General features: G+C 47.3%; 2 protein-coding genes across 2 annotated transcripts in view; one reads left to right on the top strand and one right to left on the bottom strand.

Moving 5' to 3' along the window:
- The first annotated feature begins 7,027 nt into the window (after window positions 1-7,027).
- Window positions 7,028-23,414, top strand: LOC142748019 (inter-alpha-trypsin inhibitor-like). Its single transcript, XM_075855139.1, has 6 exons — window positions 7,028-7,333; window positions 16,860-17,051; window positions 18,060-18,236; window positions 20,909-20,971; window positions 21,389-21,467; window positions 23,289-23,414. Exons 1-6 carry the CDS (start codon window positions 7,276-7,278, stop codon window positions 23,341-23,343), a joined length of 624 nt encoding a protein of 207 aa, XP_075711254.1. The 5' UTR covers window positions 7,028-7,275; the 3' UTR covers window positions 23,344-23,414.
- A 335-nt stretch (window positions 23,415-23,749) lies between these two features.
- Window positions 23,750-25,245, bottom strand: part of LOC142710797 (myosin-IIIb-like) — a 112,848-nt gene continuing 111,352 nt past the window's right edge. The window contains exons 25-26 of the mRNA XM_075848573.1: window positions 24,629-24,684; window positions 23,750-23,924 (exon numbers count right to left, since the gene is read on the bottom strand). Of these exons, the coding sequence (XP_075704688.1) occupies window positions 23,750-23,924; window positions 24,629-24,684 (231 nt within the window). The remainder of the gene's footprint in view (window positions 23,925-24,628; window positions 24,685-25,245) is intronic.

Raw genomic sequence — 25,245 nt, 5'->3', positions numbered from 1 at the left:
ACATTGATTTTCGGATCTCTAAATATAGGGCTATAATCCATTTTTTTTTGCCTCTTACATTTCTCTTTCTAAGCTCATGTAATAAAAATTATATGTATAAAAAAATCTCAGAGTCTGGAGTGTAAACTAAGGTAGGGGTCTGGTCTGAAGTTAGAGGTCTAATCAGGGGGGTCTGCAATAAGTTAAGGGGTTTGGTCTGTGGTCTAAAGTAATTAAGAGGTTTGGGTTCTGAATTAATTTAGGGGTCTGGTCTGGGGTCTGAATTAATTTATAGGGTGTAATTTAAATTACTACTGACCCCAGACTAAATCCCTAAAGGGCTGAGGTCTAAAGTAATGTTGAAGTCTGCTCTGGAGTACTCAAAAATGTAAAGGTATAGTCGGGGGACTGAAATTAATTTCTGTCTGGTTTGAGGTCTAAAGTTATTTAGGGATGTGATCTCAGGTCTGAAGTAAATTTAGAGGTCTGGTCCGGGTTCTAAAATGTATTTAGCGGTTAAATCTGGGGTCGGATTTAATTTAGGGGTCTAGGGTCTGAAGTAATAAAGGGGTCTAGTCTGAGGTCTGAAGTAATTAGGGTGTATGTGGTTTGAAGTAATATAAGAGCCTCGTCTAGAGTCTGAAGACTGAGTGTACACCTGTTCCTCACTGTAAGAGCGACTGTACACATGTCCCTGACTGTAAGAACGAGTGTACACCTGTCCCCGACTGGAAGAGCGAGTGTACACGTCACTGACTGTAAGAACGAGTGTACACCTGTCCCCAACTGTAAGAGCGAGTGTACACGTCACTGACTGTAAGAACAAGTGTACACCTGTCCCTGACTGTAAGAACGAGTGTACGCCTGTCCCCAACTGTAAGAGCGAGTGTACACGTCACTGGCTGTAAGAACGAGTGTACACCTGTCCCGACTGTAAGAACGTGTGTACGCCTGTCCCTGACTGTAAGAACGAGTGTACGCCTGTCCCCGACTGTAAGAGCGAGTGTACACGTCACTGGCTGTAAGAACGAGTGTACACCTGTCCCCGACTGTAAGAACGTGTGTACGCCTGTCCCTGACTGTAAGAACGAGTGTACGCCTGTCCCCGACTGTAAGAGCGAGTGTACACGTCACTGGCTGTAAGAACGAGTGTACACCTGTCCCCGACTGTAAGAATGTGTGTACGCCTGTCCCTGACTGTAAGAACGAGTGTACGCCTGTCCCCGACTGTAAGAGCGAGTGTACACGTCACTGGCTGTAAGAACGAGTGTACGCCTGTCCTTGACTGTAAGAACGAGTGTACGCCTGTCCCCAACTGTAAGAGCGAGTGTACACGTCACTGGCTGTAAGAACGAGTGTACACCTGTCCCCGACTGTAAGAACGTGTGTACGCATGTCCCTGACTGTAAGAACGAGTGTACGCCTGTCCCCGACTGTAAGAGCGAGTGTACACGTCACTGACTGTAAGAACGAGTGTACACCTGTCCCCAACTGTAAGAGCGAGTGTACGCCTGTCCCCGACTGTAAGAGCGAGTGTACACGTCACTGGCTGTAAGAACGAGTGTACGCCTGTCCTTGACTGTAAGAACGAGTGTACGCCTGTCCCCGACTGTAAGAGCGAGTGTACACGTCACTGGCTGTAAGAACGAGTGTACACCTGTCCCCGACTGTCCATGATACAATATATAATAACATACATAATATAGTGTAATATAACAATGTAACTTTTAAGGATCTGCCAGGCACAGCTTCTTTATCAACGCCCATGGGTAATCAGTCTGCACCTGCTTCTATGTCTGTGAGACTGACTCCATCTTCCACCACTCAGGGTGGCAGGCTTAGGAGTGGGAGAGCCTATCACAGCCTGGCCAGACGGAGCTAGCTCCCGCCCTCTGTCTATTTATACCTGCCTTTCCTGTTCCTCCTTGCTTGTGATTCTTCCCGTGTGGTTTCCTGGCCTTGCTGCAGCTTCTAGCTATTTGACCTTTCTTCATACTGACCCCGGCTTACTGACTACTCTCCTGCTCTGCGTTTGGTAACTCGTACATTCCTGGCTTGACTCGGCTCATTCACCTCTCTTGTTGCTCACGGTGTTGCCGTGGGCAACCGCCCCATTTCCCTTTGCTTGTGTCCCCTTGTCTGTTTGTCTGTCGTGCACCTACTGAGCGTAGGGACCGTCGCCCAGTTGTACCCCGTCGCCTAGGGCGGGTCGTTGCAAGTAGGCAGGGACCGAGTGGTGGGTAGATTAGGGCTCACTGTCTGTTTCCCTACCCCCGTCATTACATAATCACAAGCCCATATACCTAGGCTACCCTGGTTGCTAACTCTATTATGGACCCCCTTGAGACCCTGGCTCAGCAAATGCAGGGTCTCTCCCTACAGGTCCAGGCCCTGGCTCAGAGGGTCAACCAGCCTGACGCTGCCATGGTAGTACCCCTCACCTCACCTCTTGAACCCCACCTCAAGTTGCCTGACCGGTTCTCAGGGGACCGGAGGACTTTTCTCTCCTTTCGGGAGAGTTGTAAGCTCTACTTTCGCTTAAAGCCCCACTCCTCAGGTTCTGAGAGCCAGCGGGTGGGTATAATTATGTCCCTGTTCTGACTCCTTAGACCAGGTTATGGCTTTAGCGGTACGACTTGACCGACGTCTCAGGGAACGACAACTTGAACGGTTTTGTGTTTTCCCCTCTGATGCCTCCCGAGGTCCCGTTGCTTCGCTCTTCCACGGAAGACTCGGAGGTACCTATGCAACTCGGGGCCTCCGTGTCCCCCCGACAACGTAGAGAGTTCCGCAGGAAGAATGGTCTCTGCTTCTATTGTGGAGATGACAAACATCAAGTGAACACCTGTCCTAGGCGTAAGAATAAGCAGCCGGAAAACTTCCGCGCCTAAGTGATCATCGGGGAGGTCACTTGGGCGCACAGGTATTTCCCGTAAATATGAAACGTAATAAAACCTTGCTTCCCTTTCAGGTCTCTTTTGGTGGTAGGTCTGCTACCGGCAGTGTCTTCGTGGATTCAGGGTCTTCTGCTAATATCATGTTTGTGGAATTTGCTATGTCTCTAGCTATGCCTCTGATTGATTTGCCTAAACCTGTCCCGGTAGTGGGTATCGACTCCACTCCTCTTGCTAATGGTTATTTTACTCAGCATACCCCTGTTTTTGAACTCCTTGTTGGCTCCATGCATTTGGAGCAGTGCTCTGTACTGTTGATGCAGGGATTATCGTCCGATTTGGTTTTAGGACTTCCCTGGTTGCAGTTGCATAATCCCACGTTTGACTGGAATACTGGGGAGCTTACCAAATGGGGTAATGAATGCTTGACGTCATGTTTTGCTGTTAATTCTATTTCTCCCCCTGAGGAGGTGAACACGCTACCTGAGTTTGTTCAGGACTTCGCAGATGTTTTCTCTAAGGAGGCCTCCGAAGTGTTACCTCCTCATAGAGAATACGATTGCGCTATCGATTTGGTACCAGGAGCTAAGCTCCCTAAGTGTAGGATATTTAATCTCTCTTGTCCCGAACGTGAAGCCATGAGAGAGCATATCCAGGAATGCCTGGCCAAGGGTTACATTCGCCCCTCTACTTCTCCGGTAGGTGCTGGCTTCTTCTTCGTAGGGAAGAAGGATGGTGGTCTTAGGCCATGCATTGACTACCGTAACTTGAATAAGGTCACTGTAAGGAACCAGTACCCCCTTCCTTTGATTCCTGATCTCTTTAATCAAGTCCAGGGGGCCCAATGGTTCTCTAAGTTTGATCTACGGGGGGCGTATAACCTTATCCGCATCAAAGAGGGGGATGAGTGGAAGACTGCGTTTAACACGCCCGAAGGTCATTTCGAATACCTCGTCATGCCCTTTGGGTTGTGTAATGCCCCCGCGGTCTTCCAGAATTTCATAAATGAGATTTTAAGAGATTACCTGGGGATATTTCTTGTAGTGTACCTTGATGACATACTTGTGTTTTCCAAGGACTTGTCCTCCCACATTAAGCATGTCAGGAAGGTGCTCCAGGTCCTTCGGGAAAACAAACTGTTTGCTAAGACCGAAAAATGTGTGTTTGGGGTACAAGAGATAAAAAATTTTGGTCAAATCCTCACTCCTCATGAATTCCCCATGGACCTTGCCAAGGTCCAGGCTGTGGCGGAATGGGTCCAACCTGCCTCCCTGAAGGCGTTACAGTGTTTTTTGGGGTTCGCTAATTATTACAGGAGATTTATTGCTGACTTCTCGGTCATCGCTAAGCCTCTTATGGACCTCACTCCCAAAGGTGCTGATCTCCTCCACTGGCCTCTTGAGGCTGTCCAGGCTTTTGAGGTCCTTAAGAAGTGCTTTATCTCGGCCCCGGTGCTGGTCCAGCCCAACCAAATGGAGCCATTTATCGTGGAGGTTGACGCATCCGAGGTGGGAGTGGGGGCTGTCTTGTCCCAGGGTACCAGGTCCCTCACCCATCTCCGTCCCTGTGCCTACTTCTCCAGGAAGTTTTCGCCCACTGTGAGTAACTATGATATTGGCAACCGCGAACTCTTAGCCATTAAATGGGCATTTGAAGAGTGGCGCCACTTCCTGGAGGGGGCTAGGCACCAGGTAACGGTCCTTACCGACCACAAGAATCTGGTTTTCCTAGAATCTGCCCGGAGGCTAAACCCGAGACAAGCCCGATGGGCGCTATTTTTTACCAGATTCAACTTTTTGGTTACCTATAGGGCTGGGTCTAAAAATATTAAGGCCGATGCACTGTCGCGTAGCATCATGGCCAGCCCTCCTTCGGAGGAAGATCCTGCTTGTATTTTGCCTCCTGGTATAGTCGTTTCTTCTATTGATTCTGATTTAGTCTCTGAAATTGTGGCTGATCAAGGTTCAGCTCCCGGGAACCTTCCTGAGAACAAGCTGTTCGTTCCCCTGCAATTCCGGCTAAGGGTACTTAGGGAAAATCATGACTCCGCACTATCTGGTCATCCAGGCATACTGGGTACCAAACGCCTCATTGCCAGAAACTATTGGTAGCCTGGGTTGCCTAAAGACGTTAAGGCCTACGTCGCCGCTTGTGAGGTTTGTGCCAGGTCCAAGACTCCCAGGTCAGGACCAGCGGGCTTACTACGTTCTTTGCCCATTCCCCAGAGACCTTGGACCCCTATCTCCATGGATTTGATCACCGATTTGCCTCCATCTCAAGGCAAGTCGGTGGTGTGGGTTGTAGTAGACCGCATCAGTAAGATGTGCCACTTTGTGCCCCTCAAGAAACTACCCAATGCTAAGACGTTAGCTACCTTGTTTGTCAAACACATCCTGCGTCTCCATGGGGTCCCTGTCAATATTGTTTCGGACATAGGGGTACAATTTGTTTCATTGTTTTGGAGAGCCTTCTGTAAAAAGTTGGAGATTGATCTGTCCTTCTCCTCTGCCTTTCATCCTGAAACTAATGGCCAAACTGAGAGGACTAATCAGTCTCTAGAACAATATTTAAGGTGTTTTATCTCTGACTGTCAATATGATTGGGTCTCATTCATTCCCCTCGCCGAATTTTCCCTTAATAACCGGGTCAGTAACTCGTCAGGGGTCTCCCCCTTTTTCTGTAATTTTGGGTTTAATCCACGGTTCTCCTCCATTTCACCTGGTAGTTCCAACAATCCCGAGGTAGAGGTCGTTCATCGGGAACTGTGCACAGTCTGGGCCCAGGTTCAGAAGAACCTAGAGGCGTCCCAGAGTATACAAAAAACTCAGGCTGATAGAAGACGTTCTGCTAACCCCTTGTTTATGGTCGGGGATCTGGTGTGGTTATCGTCTAAGAACTTGCGCCTTAAAGTCCCGTCCAAGAAGTTTGCTCCCCGGTTTATAGGGCCGTATAAGGTCATTGAAGTCCTCAATCCTGTCTCCTTCCGACTGGAGTTGCCCCCATCTTTTCGTATACACGACGTGTTTCATGCCTCCCTCCTTAAACGCTGCTCCCCGTCCTGGACTCCCTCGAGGAAACCTCCTGTTCCCGTTCTTACCCCTGAGGGGGTGGAATTCGAGGTGGCCAAGATTGTGGACAGCAAGATGGTCCAAGGCTCCCTCCAGTACCTGGTCCATTGGAGAGGATACGGGCCTGAGGAGAGGACTTGGGTACCCGCCTGGGATGTTCACGCTGGGGTATTGGTCAGGAAGTTCCACCTTCGTTTCCCCAATAAACCAGGTCCACTTAGAAAGGGTCCGGTGGCCCCTCATAAAAGGGGGGGGGGTACTGTAAAGGATCTGCCAGGCACAGCTTCTGTGTATACGCCCATGGTTAATCAGTCTGCACCTGGTTCTATGTCTCCGAGACTGACTCCATCTTCCACCACTCAGGAAGGCAGGCTTAGGAGTGGGAGAACCTATCGCAGCCTGGCCAGACGGAGCTAGCTCCCGCCCTCTGTCTATTTATACCTGCCTTTCCTGTTCCTCCTTTACTTGTGATTCTTCTCGTGTGGTTTCCTGGCCTTGCTGCAGCTCCTAGCTATTTGACCTTGCTTCATACTGACCCCGGCTTACTGACTACTCTCCTGCTCTGCGTTTGGTACCTCATACATTCGGCTCGTTCACCTCTCTTGTTGCTCACGGTGTTGCCGTGGGCAACTGCCCCATTTCCCTTTGCTTGTGTCCCCTTGTCTGTTGTGCACCTACTGAGCGTAGGGACCGTTGCCCAGTTGTACCCCGTCGCCTAGGGCGGGTCGTTGCAAGTAGGCAGGGAACAAGTGGTGGGTAGATTAGGGCTCACTGTCTGTTTCCCTACCCCCCTGTCATTACAGTAACATGATACAATAGATAATAATATAAATAATATAGTGTAATATAACAATGTAACATGATACAATATATAATAACATACATAATATAGTGTAACATAACCATATAACATAATACATAACACAATATATAATAACATTATATGATATATTTTTCTGTTGGTCACACATATGAATCTTCTCCCCGCCCAGTAGATGATGGCGGCTCCACGGTTCCGGCGTCAGTTCTTGTATTGATCTCTTCTCTGTGCCGGCAGGTGATGTCACAGTCAGGGATCAGTTCTCATCTCTGTCTGTGTTATCAATGTGCCTGGAATTGGCCTCATAAATCTTCCCCTGTTGGTTTCTGCCTCATTATCAGGAAGGACACATTATCTGCTCCACACACAAGATCCAAAGATCATTCTGCTCCCAGAGACCAGCAGGACGGAGTCTTCCTGCCTCTTACACTGTCTGCTCTTGCTGCGAGCTGTGCTTGGGCCGTTGTAGACCCCATTACCATCCCTGGTGGGTGACTGATTTGCTTTGAGGAGAATGAGCTCCTTGTGGATATTTCTGAGTCTGCTTCTGGCCGGAGTTACAAGAGCACAAGGTAAGACGACTCCATCATTTTCCCGCTTCTCCTGCTCCCTAACATCTGTCCTATTGGGCCCATGATGTGAGGGCCACTGCTGACCATATTTGAGCATACCTGTGGAGGTATTTGGGCAGCGGCCTTTCTCATACCTCTGTCTCCAGGTTGGCACTCTATAGAACTTGGAGATGCAGAGGAGAACTAGTGATAGGGGGTCTTCAGGCCTAGTGATCACATGGCGGGAGAGAAACTCTGGGTATTGACCGTAGTCATGTCCAGGAGGTCGTGCTCAGTAATCGGGAGGATCCCGGATCCGCTCTTGATGTGTCATATTAGAGGATTCTTCCCGTCCCTAGTTTTCGTTGTGATGATTGGTGATCAGATTGCATTTTATGTGACTGGTATCGTCTATGACTCAACCAGTATCTGGGACTCGACCGGAAGGAGACTCATTGTTACTGTGGACTTAGGACTTGTCAATAAATTCCAAGCATTAAAGATAACCTCCGGCTATCACATAATCATGACCCCTCCCAATATTAGACAAAGGATTCAAGATGCCAAATTATACTTCTTACCCACCATGGGTGGGGCTGAGTGGTCACATGACACCTATACCTATACAACAACTATATGAGCTTGTTGGACACCCTACTCCATAACCATGAGTGTGAATATGGAGTTGGGCCCTTTTGCAGCTATAACAACCCCCGATCTTCTGGGAAGACTTTCCACAATTTTTGGCTCGTCCGTGGGAATTTGTAAAGTCAGAAACTAATGTTGGGGGAGAAGGTCTCGCATTCCAATTCATCCTAAAGGGGTTGTATGGGGCTGATGTCTGGGCTCCTCCACACCAAATGCCTCACCCCATGTCTTCATGAAGCTCGCTGTGTGCATAGGGCCACCGCCATCCTGGAACAGGACCAAACTCAAAACTGTTACCACAGATGTCTTTGTATGCTGTAGTATTAACCCTTCATTTGAAATAGGGAGTTGTACCCTGGAAAACAGCCCCAGACCATTACCCCTCCCCCACCACATGCTACAGCATTCACAACGCATTCCGGTAGGTAGCATTCTCTTGGCATCTGCCGAACTCAGTTTCCTCTATCAAACTGACAGAAGTGAGCCGTGATCCATCCCTCTAGAGAACATGCTGCTCCAGAGTCCACTGACGACGTGCTTTACACCACTCCTGCTGCCGCTTGGCATTGGGTATGCTGATCTTGGGCTTGTGTTCAGCGACCAAGGAAACCCATTTTATGAAGCTCCGGACGCATAGTTCTGGTGCTGATGTCACTTCCAAAGGCGGTATGGATCTGTGTAGTGAGTGATACAACAGTGGATCGGATAGTTATTACAAAGTACATAATAATAAAACTTACAAGTGATCGGGGCAGATCTAGTAAATAATAATAATACTTACAGGTGACCGGAGAGGATCTAGTAGATAATAATAAAACTTACAGGTGACTAGGGCAGATCTAGTAGATACTAATAAAACTTACAGGTGACCGGGACAGCTCTAGCATATAATAATAACACTTACTGGTGACTGGAGCAGATCTAGCAGGTAATAATAACACTTACAGGTGACGGTGCAGATCTACCAGATAGTGATAAAAGTCACAGGTGACCGGGGACGATATAGCAGGTAATAATAACACTTACGGGTGACTGGGGCATTCTAGCAGATAATTATAACACTTGGAGGTGATCGGTGCAGATACAGAAGATAATATTAACACTTACAGGTGACCGGGGCAGATCTGGTAGATAAGAAGAACACTTACATATGACAGGGCCGATCTAGCAGATAATAACAACACTTACAGGTGACCAAGGCAGTCCTTGCAGATAATAATAACACAGGTGACCAGGGCAGATCTAGAGGATAACACTTACAGGTGACGAGCAGATCTAGCAGATCATAATAAGGGTATGTTAACACGTCCTATTTACGGACGTAATTTTGGCGTTTTACGCCTCGAATTACGCCCGAAAAACGGCTCCAAACCGTCGGCAAACATCTGCCCATTGAATTCAATGGGTCTTATGGTGTTCTGTGCAGACTGGCTTTTTTTTTCCGCGCCGCTGTCAAAAGACGGCGCGTAAAAAGACGGCCGCCTCAAAGAAGTGCATGTCACTTCTTGGGATGTAATTGGAGACGTTTTTCATTGGAGCTGTTTTTCAATGGAGTCAATTACGTCTGTAATGGACGCCACGAAAAACACGTGCACTTGTCAAAACGTCTGAAATTTAGGAGCTGTTTTCGCCTCAAAACAGCACCGTAATTTCAGACGTAATTGGCGTTGCCATGTGAACATACCCTTACACTTACAGGTGACCGGGGCAGATGTAGTAGATAATAATAAAACTTACAGGTGACCGGGGCAGATCTAGTAGATAATAATTGCACTTACAGGTGACTGTTGCAAATCTGGTAGATAATAGTAACACTTACAGGTGAGAGGGCAGATTTAGTAGATAATAATAGCACTTACAAGTGACCGGAGCAGATCTAGCAGATAATAATAAGACTTACAGGTGACCAGGACAGTTAAAGTAGATAATAATAACACTTACAGGTGACCGGAGATGTACTATCATATAATAATAACATGTACAGATGACAGTGCAGATCTACCAGATAATAATAAACCTTGCAGGTGACTGGGACAGATCTAGCATATAATAATAACACTTACTGGTGACTGGAGCAGATCTAGCAGGTAATAATAACACTTACAGGTGACTGGGCAGAACTAGCAGATAGTAATAACTCTTACAGGTGACGGTGCAGATCTACCAGATAATGATAAAAGTTACAGGTGACAGAGACAGATCTAGCAGATAATAATAGCACTTACTGGTGACCGGGGACGATATAGCAGGTAATAATAACACTTACGAGTGACTGGGGCAATCTAGCAGATAATTATAACACTTGGAGGTGATCGGGCAGATACAGAAGATAATATTAAAACTTACAGGTGACCGGGGCAGATCTGGTAGATAAGAAAAACACTTACATATGACAGGGCCGATCTAGCAGATAATAACAACACTTACAGGTGACCAAGGCAGTCCTTGCAGATAATAATAACACAGGTGACCAGGGCAGATCTAGAGGATAACACTTACAGGTGACGGGCAGATCTAGCAGATCATAATAAGGGTATGTTAACACGTCCTATTTACGGACGTAATTTTGGCGTAATTTCAGACGTAATTGGCTATGCCATGTGAACATACCCTTACCGGTGACCAGGGAAGATAATAATACTTACAGGTGACCGGGGCAGATCTAGCAGATAATAATAGCACTTACAGGTGACTGGGGAAAATCTAGTAGATAATAGAAACTCTTTAGGGTATGTTCACACGGCAGCGTAAAATAAGTCTGAAATTACGGAGCTGTTTTCAGGAGAAAACAGCTCCTGAATTTCAGAAGTTTTTGCATGTACTCGCATTTTTCACTGCGTTTTTACGGACGTAATTGGAGCTGTTCCTCATTGGAGTCAATGATAAACGGCTCAAAATATGTCCCAAGAAGTGTCCTGCACTTCTTTGACGCGGGCGTAATTTTATGCGCCGTTTTTTTACAGCGACGCGTAAAATTACACCTCGTCTGCACAGAACATCGTAAAACCCATTGCAAGCACTGGGCAGATGTTTGCAGACGTATTGGAGCCGTCTTTTCAGGCGTAATTCGAGGCGTAAAACGCCTCCATTACATCTGAAAATAGGTAGTGTGCACATACCCTAACAGGTGACAGGAGGGCAGATCTAGTAGATAATAATAAAACTTACAGGTGACCGGGGCAGATCTAGTAGATAATAATAGCACTTACAGGTGACCGGGCAGATCTAGCAGATAATAATAACACTTACAGGTGACCGGTGCAGATCTAGCAGATAATAATAAAACTTACAGGTGACTGGGACAGATCTAGCAGATAATAATAGCACTTACAGGTGACCGGGGAAGATCTAGTAGATAATAATAGCACTTACATGTGACCGGGGCCGATCCAGTAGATAATAATAGCACTTACATGTGACCGGGGCTTTTCTTGCAGATAATGCAGGTAATTGGGGCTGATCTGGCAGATAATAATAACAACCCTTACAGGTGACTGGGGCAGATCTGGTAGATAATAGTAACACTTACAGGTGACAGGGCAGATCTAGTAGATAATAATAGCACTTACAGGTGACTGGAGCAGATCTGGTAGATAATACTAATACTTACAGATGATCAGGGAAGATCTAGCAGATAATAATAGCACTTTCAGGTGACCGGGGCAGATCTAGTAGATAATAATAGCACTTACATGTGACCGGGGCAGATCTAGTAGATAATAATAGCACTTACAGGTGCCCGGAGCAGATCTGGTAGATAATAGTAACACTTACAGATGACTGGGCAGATCTAGCAGGTAATACATGTGATTTGGGCTGATCCTGCAGATGATAATAATAGCACTTACAGATGACTGGGGCTGATGTAGCACAGCAGAAATTTCATGAACTGACTTGTGGGGGTATCATGTGTAAAGTCACTTTTTAGTACGACCTTGTAACAAAATGGCACCAAGCGCCTACTTACCGTGTCCGGCTGTCCCATCTTCTGGGCTGACTATCCTGACCTAGGCCTCGTCTAAACTTTAATGAGCTTGGATCTCGATCCGCCACTGCGTTCTCATATGTGATATAGGTAATTAGGCCGGGTTCCCACGTAGCATAAATGCTGCGGAATATCCGCAATGGAATTCTGTGTGGAAATTCTGCAGCATTTACAGTAGCAGCCCACGCTGCGGAAAAAAACTGCAGCGTAAGCGTTAATAAATTGACCTGCGATGCGGAATTTAAATTCCATGTCAAGTTATGCTGCACTTTTGTTGATTTTCCGTTGCGGGTTTTCCCCATTGAATTCAATGGTGATGCAAAACCCGTAACAGAAAGCTAAGTGTTGCGACTTTTGTGGCGTATTTGCAGCGATTACGCAGCCTCCCAGGATGATGTTCCATCCCATGTGACCGCTGCTGCCAATCACAGGCTACAACGGTGGTCACATGGGATGACACGTCATTCCAGGACGCCGGCCTGGATGATGTCAGAGGGCCGGCCTCCCAGGATGACGTTCCATCCCATGTGACCGCTGCTGCCAATCACAGGCTACAATGGTGGTCACATGGGATGATACGCCATTCCAGGACGCCGGCCTGGATGAGATCAGAGGGCCGACATGCTGGGATGACGTTACATCCCATGTGACCGCCTCTGCAGTAGTCACATGGGATGTAACGTCATCCAGGGAGGCCGGACCAGACTGCACAGGAGGAATGCGTCGCCATAAAAACGGCCTACGTAAGCATGAAGTATTTTTTAAATCGCTGCTATCCGCAGCAGAAATTCCGTCCGAAAAAATCGCATCACATTGCAGTTTTCGGACGGAATGTACTGCGGGTAGAAGGTCGGATATGTTGTGTGGATTTTACGTAGAGTATCCGTCCCGTGGGTACCCAGCCTTAGAGTACCGCAACCTAATTACAGTTCCGGCAGCTGCGGAGGTTCCTGGTGAAGACCGGTGGCCTGTTATCCTTCACTCCTCAATTCTGCCAGCGCTAACCATAAATTGACACAAAAGAGTCCACTATATCATGCCTGGTTCATGACTGTATACCTTGACCTGAAAATACATTCCGCTGGAGACCCGACACCGAAACACTTGCCGCATCTCATCGGGGGTGTCCGGGAACAAGAAACTAATCAAGAACAGCTTAGTGTCCACAAACGTTCTCAGCTCGTCTTGATATTTGGCAACCTACTATGGTGGGCCAGTACCCCACAGTTCCTGCTTTTGCTATAGCCACTCCCAGCTCCATATACCGAACCCACCGAATTTTGATGGAGATCCTGCGGGGGATTCCTCAATAAGTTTTCGATTTACTTTGAACTTCAGTTTGGGAATTTTGCCTCTGCGAAAGCTAAGGTGGCCTTCACCATCATCTGGGTATGTCCTCTATGGGAACCGAGCCACCCTCTTCTGCATACTGTACAGCCCTTATAGAGATGAGGCGGGCAAGGGGTCTTCTTCAGCCGTCACATTGCTTCACCTTCGACAAAGACTCTTTGACCATCGGACAAGACGCCGTCCAAGTTCTTTACTTTCCCTTCAGAATTACAATGGATTGATGAAGCCCTTGTAGCAAATTTTTTGGCAAGGTGTCTTGGACAAAATTAACGACGATCTTGCTTCCAGAGAAGAACCCTCGTCATTGGATGACCTCACTTCCTTATGTAACAAGGTTGATATCATTTCAGACAATGCACCCTGGAGAAACAAGCTTCTCGGCAGACTCTCCTCGTCCCGGCCTCATCTTACAGCCGTTCCAGAGTATTAGGTCCCATCCTGACTCCACCACTCTTATTCTCATACCTGGGATTGTCCATTTATGTACCAGACCTCGGTTTGGAACTCTGTTTCTGAACCTCTGCCCGTGACCCTGACCGGTGCCTGAACCTGAGATTATGACCCTCAACTAGACCTTGTTGGACTATTTTCTTGGATCTCGATTTGGCATCCTCATGTGTCTGGGCCTTTAGAGGACTGCAGATCTCTACGTTTATACCGCCTTGTGGTATGGCTGTGTGCTTGATTTTATGCAACTTTTGAGTGTGGCTGAAACACCTGAACATACTTTGACTATAAATTGTAAGAAACCTACAGACAGTAACAATGACGACATGGGGCAGAAGACTGTACACGGGGAAGAGTTTTCTCTGGATTTATCTTTTAAGTGTGAGATGGTAAGAAGTTTCGGAGGAGTTCATAACCTGTAATCCCTAAGCTGCTCTCAGTCATGAGCATCCATCTTTTTGGGTATCCTGAGGTGGACTGCTCTTACTGTAGAGAACCTACAGTGGGCTAAAGCTCAGTAATCACAGCGATCAACGGCATGAGAGGCAGAGACGTGAACGGCTTTCCAGAAGAATAACACATAATACTGTAGACAAGAGGTCCACCCATTGTAAGAGGGGCAGCAGATGTACGGGGCCAGTGGTGAAGACTGTCAGTGGGGGGAGACAGTTCCAGGCAGAGGTCCACTGCTGAGCCCATCACCTAGATGAAGCAGGGGCTCGTGGTATCCTTTTAGTTTCTAGGCCATCCCTCTGCAGAAAACAACAACATAACCCTACATAGAGGTGACTACCTCCATGACACCTCGTCCATTATGTGACCACCTATAAGTGACCCCCTCTATGAGACTTCCTCCATTATGTGACCCCCTTTATGTGACCACCTCTGAGACTTCCTCCATTATGTGACCTCCTTTAAGTGACCATCTCTAAGGGACCTCCATTATGTGATCACCTTTATGAGACCTCCATTATGTAACTACCTCTAAGTGACACGACCTCTATGACACTTCCATTACGTGACCTCCACTAAGTGACCACCTCTATGACACTTCCATTATGTGACCTCTAATTGACCACTTCTATGAGACCCCCATTATGAGGCCACATGTATGTGACATAATAGGAACTCCTCTATGTGAACTCCTCTATATACCTTCCTCTAGGTGTCCTCCTCTATGTGTCCTCTATATATCCTCCTCTATGTGACCTCTTCTATGTTTCCTCCTCTATGTGACCACCCCTACGTGTCCTGCTCTACGTGTCCTCCTCTATGTGACCTCCTCTACGTATCCTCCTCAATGTAACCTTCTCTATGTATTCTCCACTATATATCCTCCTCTATGTATCCTTCTCTATGTGACTTCCTTTATGTATCCTCTACGTGACCGACTCTACGTGATCTCCACTATGTATCCTCCTCTATGTATCCTCCTCTACGTGACCGACTCTACGTGATTTCCACTCTGTATCCTCCTCTACGTGACCTCCTCTACGTGACCGCCTCTTTGTGATCTCCACTATGTATCCTCCTCCATGTATCCTCCTCCACGTATCCTCCTCCATGTGACCTCCCCTATGTATCCTCCTGTATGTGGCGACCTCTACGTATCCTCCTGTATGTGGCGACCTCTACGTATCCTCCTCTACGTGACCTCCTCTACGTGACCTCCTCTACGTGACCTCCTCTACGTGACCGCCTCTATGTATACGCCTCTATGTAGCCTCCTCTGTGACCTCCTCTATGTGACCTCCGCTATGTGACCTCCGCTATGTGACTTTCTCTATGTATTCTCCTCCATGTATCCTCCTCCATGTATCCTCCTCCATGTATCCTCCTCCATGTATCCTCCTCCATGTATCCTCCTCCATGTATCCTCCTCCATGTATCCTCCTCTTTGTAGCCTCCTCTATGTATCCTCCTCTATGTATCCTCCTCTACGTGATCTCCTCAATGTATCCTCCTCTTTGTATCCTCCTCTATGTAGCCTCCTCTATGTATCCTCCTCTACGTGACCGCCTCTACGTGACCGCCTCTTTGTGATCTCCACTATGTATCCTCCTCCATGTATCCTCCTCCATGTATCCTCCTCCATGGATCCTGCTCCACGTATCCTCCTCCACGTATCCTCCTCCACGTATCCTGCTCCACGTATCCTGCTCCACGTATCCTCCTCCATGTGACCTCCCCTATGTATCCTCCTGTATGTGACGACCTCTACGTATCCTCCTCTACGTGACCTCCTCTACGTGGCCTCCTCTACGTGACCTCCTCTACGTGACCTCCTCTACGTGACCGCCTCTACGTATACGCCTCTTCTATGTGACCTCCTCCATGTAGCCTCCTCTAATGTAGCCTCCTCTATGTAGCCTCCTCTATGTAGCCTCCTCTATGTAGCCTCCTCTTTCTATCCTCCTCTATGTATCTTCCTCTACGTGATCTCCTCTATGTAGCCTCCTCTATGTAGCCTCCTCTATGTAGCCTCCTCTATGTAGCCTCCTCTATGTAGCCTCCTCTATGTAGCCTGCTCTATGTAGCCTCCTCTATGTAGCCTCCTCTACGTGATCTCAATGTATCCTCCTCTATGTAGCCTCCTCTACGTAGCCTCCTCTACGTAGCCTCCATGTGACCTCCACTATGTATCCTGCACTATGTATCCTCCTGAATGTAACCTCCTCTATGTATTCTCCTCTTTATATCCTCCTCTTTGTGTCCTCCTCTATGTATCCTCCTCTACGTGATCTCCACTATGTATCCTCCTCTATGTGGCCTCCTCTTTGTATTCTCCTCTACGTGATCTCCCCTATGTGTCCTCCTCTGTGTGTCCTCCTCTGTGTCCTCCTCTGTGTGTCCTCCTCTGTGTGTCCTCCTCTGTGTGTCCTCCTCTGTGTGTCCTCCTCTGTGTGTCCTCCTCTGTGTCCTCCTCTGTGTGTCCTCCTCTGTGTGTCCTCCTCTGTGTGTCCTCCTCCGTGTGACCTCCTCTATGTGACCTCCGCTTTGTATCCTCTACGTGATCTCTATGTATCCTCCTCTATGTGATCTCCTCTATGTGATCGCCTCTATGTGATCACCTCTGCTCTACTCCACGGTTATGTTTTATTCTTTCCATTTCTGCAGAGAGTCAATGTGAAGGTGCGGTGGTGGAGGATCCCAGTGGGACAGAAGTGAGATGGACATATGATAAGTCTCAGGATTTTTGCCAAATCATCCGACAGAAACACCCAACAAGTGGCATCAACATCTTCAAAACTGAAATAGATTGCCTGCAAAACTGCTCTCAGAAATACAGCAACCTGTACCCCCCTGGAGGTGAGGCCACACCCAGAAAGAAAGGTGTACACTCCCCATAAGTAGCCCCCTGTGAGAGGTTGTCACAGCCCTGCCCCATTACGGACATCAGTGATATATAATATAATGACATGTGATCAGACATGAGATCCACACATCTTATATACAGTAACAGCTATTCATCTATTACTACTCACAACCAGCCTGTATATCATGTGTGAGAGGTTGTCACAGCTCCGCCCCCTGTTACTGACATCACTGATATATAATATAATTACACTGTGATCAGACATGAGATCTACACATCTTATATACAGTAACAGCTATTCATCTATTACTACTGACAACCAGCCTGTATATCATGTGTGAGAGGTTGTCACAGCCCCACCCTCTGTTACTGACATCACTGATATATAATATAATTACACTGTGATCAGACATGAGATCCACACATCTTATATACAGTAACAGCTATTCATCTATTACTACTGACAACCAGCCTGTATATCATGTATATCATGTGTGAGAGGTTGTCACAGCCCCGCCCCCTGTTGCTGACATCACTGATAAATAATATAATTACATTGTGATCAGACATGAGATCCACACATCTTATATACAGTGACAGCTATTCATCTATTACTACTGACAACCAGCCTGTATATCATGTGTGAGAGGTTGTCACAGCCCCGCCCCATGTTACTGACATCACTGATATATAATATAATGACATTGTGGTCAGTGGGTATGGGTAATTAGGGCTTGGCCTGATCTATTGCCCTCATTGGCACGCTTGTACGGTCCTGGGTTTGCCAGTCTTGACCAGTGTTGGACATTGGTATTTCTTGGCAGCACCACAAGGTAAGGAAGGCGCTGTGGTTCATTCCTGCCACGTCCATTATCACACAGGACGGACCCTTCACCGGTGAGATTCCTGCCCCAGCGTTGACCCGTGGTGATTAGGGTCTGGTAGATCATCTCCCTTATTGGCAGTAATCATTGTTTCTTGTCTGGTCTTCTCCTCTGTAGATGCCGTGTGTGATCTCCCACAGGACCAGGGTCCATGTATGGCCCTTATCTTCATGTGGTACTATGACCAGGAGCGGAAGGTCTGTGACTCCTTCTTCTATGGTGGCTGTCGGGGCAACGGGAACAGATTTGAGGACAGGAACGAATGTACAAAACTCTGCGTAGTGCCCAGGAAAGGTTTGTGACCCGTCCTGATGTCGCCAAGTATTCAGTCCTCAGAAGGGAGTCATTTTAGGTCTGTGTTGGGTCTATTAGATGTTAGTCAGGAAATATGTCAGCAGGACACCTCACATCAGGTATGTAGGAGCGCTGCACCCAGCAAATGGAAGAAGTTAGGAGAAATTAGGGAATGTTTTGAGGAAACTTTCAGAAGAAAAATAAGGTCATCACTGGAACCTATGAATGGGAAGGGGTCATCAACATAGTATGAGGTCATGACTTGGGACCTTTGGAGGAGGAATTGGAAAGGTCTTCACTGAGGACCTATGGAAGTAGAGGAGTCATCAATACGCAATGAGGACATCACTGGGGACCTATAGAGGGGAAAGAATCATCAACATGGAATCAGGTCATCACTGGGGACCTCTGGATTGGGAGGAATCATCAACATGGAATAAGGTTATCACTGAAGACCTTTGAAGGGGAAAGGTCATCAACACGGAATGAGGTAATCACTGGAGACCTTTGAAGGGGGAAAGGTCATCAACATGGAATGAGGTAATCACTGGAGACCTTTGAAGGGGGAAAGGTCATCAACATGGAATGAAGTCATCACTGGGGTCCTCTGGATTGGGAGGAATCAACATGGAATGAGGTCATCACTGGAGACCTTCGAAGGGGGAAAGGTCAGAAACATGGAATGAGGTAATCACTGGGGACCTCTGGATTGGGAGGAATCAACATGGAATGTATTCACTGGAGACCTTTGAAAGGGGAAAGGTCATCAACACGGAATGAGGTCATCACTGGAGACCTTTGAAGGGGGAAAGGTCATCAAGATGGAATGAGGTAATCACTGGAGACCTTTGAAGGGGGAAAGGTCATCAAGATGGAATGAGGTCATCACTGGAGACCTTCGAAGGGGGAAAGGTCAGAAACATGGAATGAGGTCATCACTGGGGACCTCTGGATGAATAGGAATCAACATGGAATTAGATCATCACTGGAGACCTATGCAAGGGGAAAGGTCATCAATATGGAATGAGTTCATCACTGGGCACCTATGGAGGGATGAGGTAATCCAAGTAGAGTGATGCTATCACTGAGGACCTATAGAGGGGGAGGGGTCATTAATTTGGAATAAGGTCATCACTTGGGACTTATTGAGGGGTAGGGATCAATATGGAATAAGGAAATTACTGGGGACCTATGAAAGCTAATGGGTCATAAATTTGGAATAAGGTCATCATTGAGGACCTTTTGAGAGGGAAGGGTCATCAATGGAGTAAGGTTAGTATAGGGAGAGGTGAGTATAGGGTGTTAGTGTGGGGTGAGGGCGAGGTAGGATGAGTGTGAAGAGAGGCGAGTATAGGGTGTTAATATGGGGTGAGGTAGGATGAGTGTGAAGAGAGGTTTGTATAGGGCGTTAGTATGGGGTGAGGGTGAAGTAGGATGAGTGTGGAGTGAAGTTAGTATTGGGTGTCAGTGTGGGGTGAGAGCGGGGTAGGATGAGTTTGAAGAGAGGTGAGTTTAGGGTGTTAGTGTGGGGTGAGGTAGGATGAGTGTGAAGAGAGGTGAGTATGGGATAGTTCTGTAGTATAGCAGAGTACAACGATGAGAGATGGGTGAAGGATCAGAATAAACCCCGTTGAATTGGGGTTTATTCTGATCCTTCACCCATCTCTCATCTTTGTAAGCCTCATGCACACGACCGTGCTCGTAATTACGAGCACGGCCGGGCACGGGCAGCCGGCCGTTTTTCCGAGCCGTGCTGCCATTATAAAGTATAGGAGCACGGCCCGTAAAATAAAAAAAATAGAACATGTTCTATCTTTTTAACGGCACGGGCACCTTCCCGTGAGAAAACGGGAAGATACCTGTGGCCAACAGAAGTCTATGGCCCCTTATTTCGGGTCGTAATTACGACCCGTAATAACGGGTGTTTTTACGGTCGTGTGCATGAGGCCGTACTCTGCTATACTACAGAACTATTTCTATATAGTTCATGTTATATCAATAAAATTGGAACAGGAGTTCCTTTTTACTCACACTCAGCGCTGGATCTTGGCTCTACTTTTTCCCTGTTGTTTGCCGCCGGCCGTGCGGGAATCCGGGCGCTGTCTGTTCTCGGACGCAACTAATGGTGAGCTGGAGGATTTCCTCCCCCTCTCTTCCCTATTTGTAATTTTTGAATATGGGATGTTAGTGTGGGGTGAGGTAGGGCGAGTGTGGAGTGAGGTGAGTATAGAGTGTTAGTGTGGGGGTAGGGCGAGTGTGGAGTGAGGTGAGTTTAGGGTGTTAGTGTGGGGTGCGGGCGAGGTAGGATGAGTGTGAAGAGAGGTGAGTATGGGATGTTAGTGTGGGGTGAGGTAGGGGGAGTGTGGAGTGAGGTGAGTATAGAGTGTTAGTGAGAGGTAGGCTGAGCGTGGAGTGAGGGGAGTTTAGGGTGTTAATGTGTGATGAGGGCGAGGTAGGATGAGTGTGGAGTGAGGCGAGTATAGAGTGTTAGTGTGGGATGAGGGCGAGGTAGGATGAGTGTGGAGTGAGGTGAGTTTAGGGTGTTAGTGTGGGATGAGGGCGAGGTAGGATGAGTGTGGAGTGAGGTGAGTTTAGGGTGAGGTAGGGCGAGTGTGGGGTGCGGGGGAACTTTTCACTTGCTGACGTTATACATTTTCTTCTGGGGTTTGCAGGGAAGTCTGGCGCCTCTGATGTGGCCGTGGATTCGGAGCCGACTGGTTCAGGAACAGACGCAGGTACAGACACTCCCATCATCTCCTGGGGGAGGGGCATTATCTGTATTGGGCGTGGTTACCTGGGGGCGTTTTTATTGCAGTTTTGTTGCGCTTTTCAATTGATCTTCAATGTGCTTCACCTGTAATAACCGCACGGCCGAAACGGCATCGCAAATCTCAATAAAACGCCATCAGGCCTCGTTCACACACTGCAGATTTACATGTATTTCTAAGCCAAATCCAGGAATGGAAACGAAATATACAATGGACGGTCTCATCGGTCGGCGCTCCTGAATCACATTCTAGTTTTGGACTAAAAAATGAAAAACTTGCAGCAAATCTGCACTGTGTAAATAAGGCCAAGAAACCCAATGAAACCGCCAGTAACGAGCACTGCGTTCATCGCTCTCTCTATTTACCGCCGTTCTGTCTCCGCAGGCCTAGTCATCGGCATCGTGTTTGGAGTCATCTTCGGAGCAGCTTTTCTCGTCACACTTGGGCTGTACTTGGTCCAAAGGTAAGTTCTGATCTTCTGCCTCCTGAACCAGACGAGTGGATTTCCCAAAATTTCTTATCAAACCGGCCGTCCGATTCGATCCGGTCCGAATAAATTTGTTGTGAATCGATCGTACTGCGATTGCCGGGAAAAGTCGTAGATGGCGCTCCGAGGGCTTCTAGGAATTTATCCAACCCATCTCGAGCTCTTTAACGCCAAAGCAGCATCAGTAATGTCAAAGTGACAGCAACATATATGACAGTGGGTAAACGGGCGGCCGGCCGGAGGTAACAGCCTGTTTATACGCGCTGCACGGTGACTGCGAGGAGGAGGAGGAGGAGCAATGGCTGCCGGTCTAACGGACACTGACTGACTCCTATCTATCTCTGTCAAATTATTGTAAATCCAATCTGTTCAATTCTCCTTACTATGAAACACACACACTGACACTAATCCACTATCTGTGTGTTACTATCTCTCACTCTCTATTTGACATCCTCTCTCCTGTGTATTACTATCTCTCACCCTCTGTCTGACGTCCTCTCTCTTTCTGTATTCTGGTTTACAATCTCTCACCCTCTGTCTGACGACCTCTCTCTCCTCTCTGTATTCTGTGTCACTATCTCTCACCCTCTGTCTGATGACCTCTCTCTCCTCTCTGTATTCTGGTTTACAATCTCTCACCCTCTGTCTGACGACCTCTCTCTCCTCTCTGTATTCTGTGTCACTATCTCTCACCGTCTGTCTAACGTCCCCTCTCTCCTCATTATATTCTGTGTGCTACTATCTCTCACTCTGCCTGACATCCTCTCTCCTCTCTGTATTCTGTGTTACTATCCTATCTCTCTGTCCGACGTCTTCTCTCCCCTCACTGTATTCTGTGCGGTACTATCTTTCACTCAGTCGGACATCCTCTCTCCTCTCTGTGTATTACTAACTCTCACTCTGTCTGACGTCCTGTCTCTCTCTGTATTCTGTGTTACCATCTCTCACTCTGTCGGACGTCCTCTCTGTATTCTGTGTGTTACTATCTCTCTGCCTGACGTCCTCTCTCCTCTCTGTATTACTATCTCTCACTCTCTGTCTGACATCCACTCTCCTCTGTATTCTGTGTGTTACTATCTCTCACTCGGGCGTCCTGTCTCTCTCTGTATTCTGTGTTACTATCTCACTCTCTGTCTGACGTCCACTCTCTCCTCTCTGTATTCTGTGTTACTATCTCTCACTCTCTTTCGGACGTCCTCTCTCTCCTCTCTGTATTCTGTGCGTTACTATCTCTCACTCTGTCTGACATCCACTCTCCTCTGTATTCTGTGTTACTATCTCTCACTCTCTGCCTGACGTCCTCTCTCCTCTCTGTATTACTATCTCTCACTCTCTGTCTGACATCCACTCTCCTCTGTATTCTGTGTTACTATCTCTCTCTGTCTGACGTCCTCTCTCTCATCTCTGTCGAGTCTCCTGCCCTAACTCTAATACACCTGACCACTTCCTACCTGACCAGTCTCTTGCCCTAACCTTAACATTCCTGACCTTTCTAAAAGTAACTGCATTTGACAAGTGAACTAGAACTTCTCCAGTTCAGACCATGACCCAGCAGTCAAGCCTCCTCCTTGCTTAATTTCCCATGTACTCAGTTTGTAGTGAAGGGGTTTCACGTGATTGTGCCCTCTCCAGTCTGCGATGTGGGATCTCCCATAGCCACGGGGACTCTCTAGACTGACGCCCGGGGTCTGACCCCTGAGTCAACCCACCATCTAATGCCATGTATATATAATAAGTGAACAGCGCCGACTGTGCAGTGCTCCAGCTGACATCTTATTCATTTTCTATCATTTTTAGGAAGAAACTAAAGAAACAGACTCACAAGCGCGTCCCGGACACAGAAATGAAATAACATATCCAATAATCATAATGTAAATGTTTTATACGATAAGTTTCTACAAATAAAATAAAAATTGAGGTGAATGTGTGAGCTGCATGCAGTATAAACACTGGGGACCCAGAGGTGTATAGTCCACCGTCGTATCACCCTAGTAGAGAGTCCACCCTCATATCACCTCAATCACATTGCTGGAGGTGTCGGCAGATGGGACGATAATCCCCCCCCCCCCACTCTTTATAGAAGTACCGCAGGACATACACGGCCCATTATTTCTGCTTATAACGGGGTCATATTTAGGCATTATCGAAAATCCAAACAGATTGGCCCTCCAATGCTTGTTCAGTGGCCAAGGACACGTCAGGGACTCCACACAAGAGCCAAGACATCACAACTCGTCAGTGTATGGACAGCTTCAAGTTCATATAAGACGCAGAAAGTCGCTGTAGGTGTCGGCATACTCATCAGATGTCACCTTAGCGTAGAAACTGTTGTTTTTTTCTTTCATTATCATTTCTAGATCTGTTTTAATTTTGCTTGGGATGGGATCATGTAAAGGACTAAATTTCCCATGATTCCCCTCGCAGACATTGCTTCTATTAAAAACCAACTGCAATTACTCGGTCTGCTATTGAGAGACAGCTCTGCTGGTCTGCTGCTAGACTCTGCACTATCTGCTGCCCAGCATGTGAAACATGATCCCTTCGGAGACAAGGAGGTGGAGAGCAGGGAGCAGTGAAAATGAGACATGCGAGATGTGCAGCCCTGTACTACAGGGAGGGGAAAGGCGTGGAGATAAGAGACATCCTGGTTATACCACCTGTCTGACAACCCAGGCTCTCATTGCTCACTGGAAGGTGGGGCCAACCCGTCCTGGGACTTCACATCTCAAGCTTTTTTTTTTTTAGAGACGTAGAGGATGGACAGGGAGATCTAGGGTTCATCTAAATATAGTAAGAATTAGAGGACAATGGACAAGTTAACCCACTTCATTACCAGGGTATCCCCCCCCCTCTGTTCTTGTATGTTCTAAGCCGGCTGAGGCAGGTCACCATACACCGGAGATAGACTCTCAATCTAGAAGATCCACACTTATGCTGAACTCATGTAGGACCATAAAGAACCCTTTTGGTTTGTTCCTGCAGCCAAGTTCTTGGGGTTCTTTGCGGTTTGAAAACATTTTGTTGTTGTTCAGACCTAAACATAGAAACTAAAAGGTTCTTAAGGCTTCGAGACAGACGACTGGTAGATCCATACACCATCCCAACGCCAAGATGATTTCTGCTCTCCAACATCTTACTGGAATACGATGAAGTCTTTGATTGCCACCTGCAAGGCAGTTGTGTTAATCCTGTTCTTCAGAGTACACCATAAAAAGGTAGAAATGTTCAGAATGTCCAGTACCCCAATCGTTCGATTTCCACGGAACAAAATGTTCATTTTCCGACATTTCGGGTCCTACTCTTGGTGTTATACAAGAGCCGTAGTGGCGCACAACTGAACTGGGTCACTATTTGTTTGCCTATAAATTTGGGGTAATCCTCTTAGGTTCCTCATGCAGAAGGTTCTGGCATCTAGAAGAACTTTACATCAACCTTCTGCAGACATTGGCAGCCTCGCTCAGGTCTCTGCAGGTCATCCATAGCAGCCACCATGATGAAGAGGTCAAGGCCTTGTGGAGGTCACACCAACTGTAGCACCGGACTAGTCAGATCAAACCTTGCTGACTCTGCCATGCGATGGATGAGAACCTGATTGAGTTTCCCAGCATTGATTATTCCATTCATCATTAGCAGATATGGAAGCCCTGACCTGACGGATCCTCAGTCGAGCTTCACTGATGGCCCCAGAGCTGGATTCATCCATTGTGTGCAGTCCAAGCTATTTGCTTTGGTTCCACTTCAAAAGTTGAAGACC

This window comes from Rhinoderma darwinii, chromosome 1 (genome assembly GCF_050947455.1).
Source record: "Rhinoderma darwinii isolate aRhiDar2 chromosome 1, aRhiDar2.hap1, whole genome shotgun sequence".
NCBI classification, from domain to species: Eukaryota; Metazoa; Chordata; class Amphibia; order Anura; family Rhinodermatidae; genus Rhinoderma; species Rhinoderma darwinii.
This window is presented reverse-complemented; position numbering and strand designations above follow the sequence as displayed.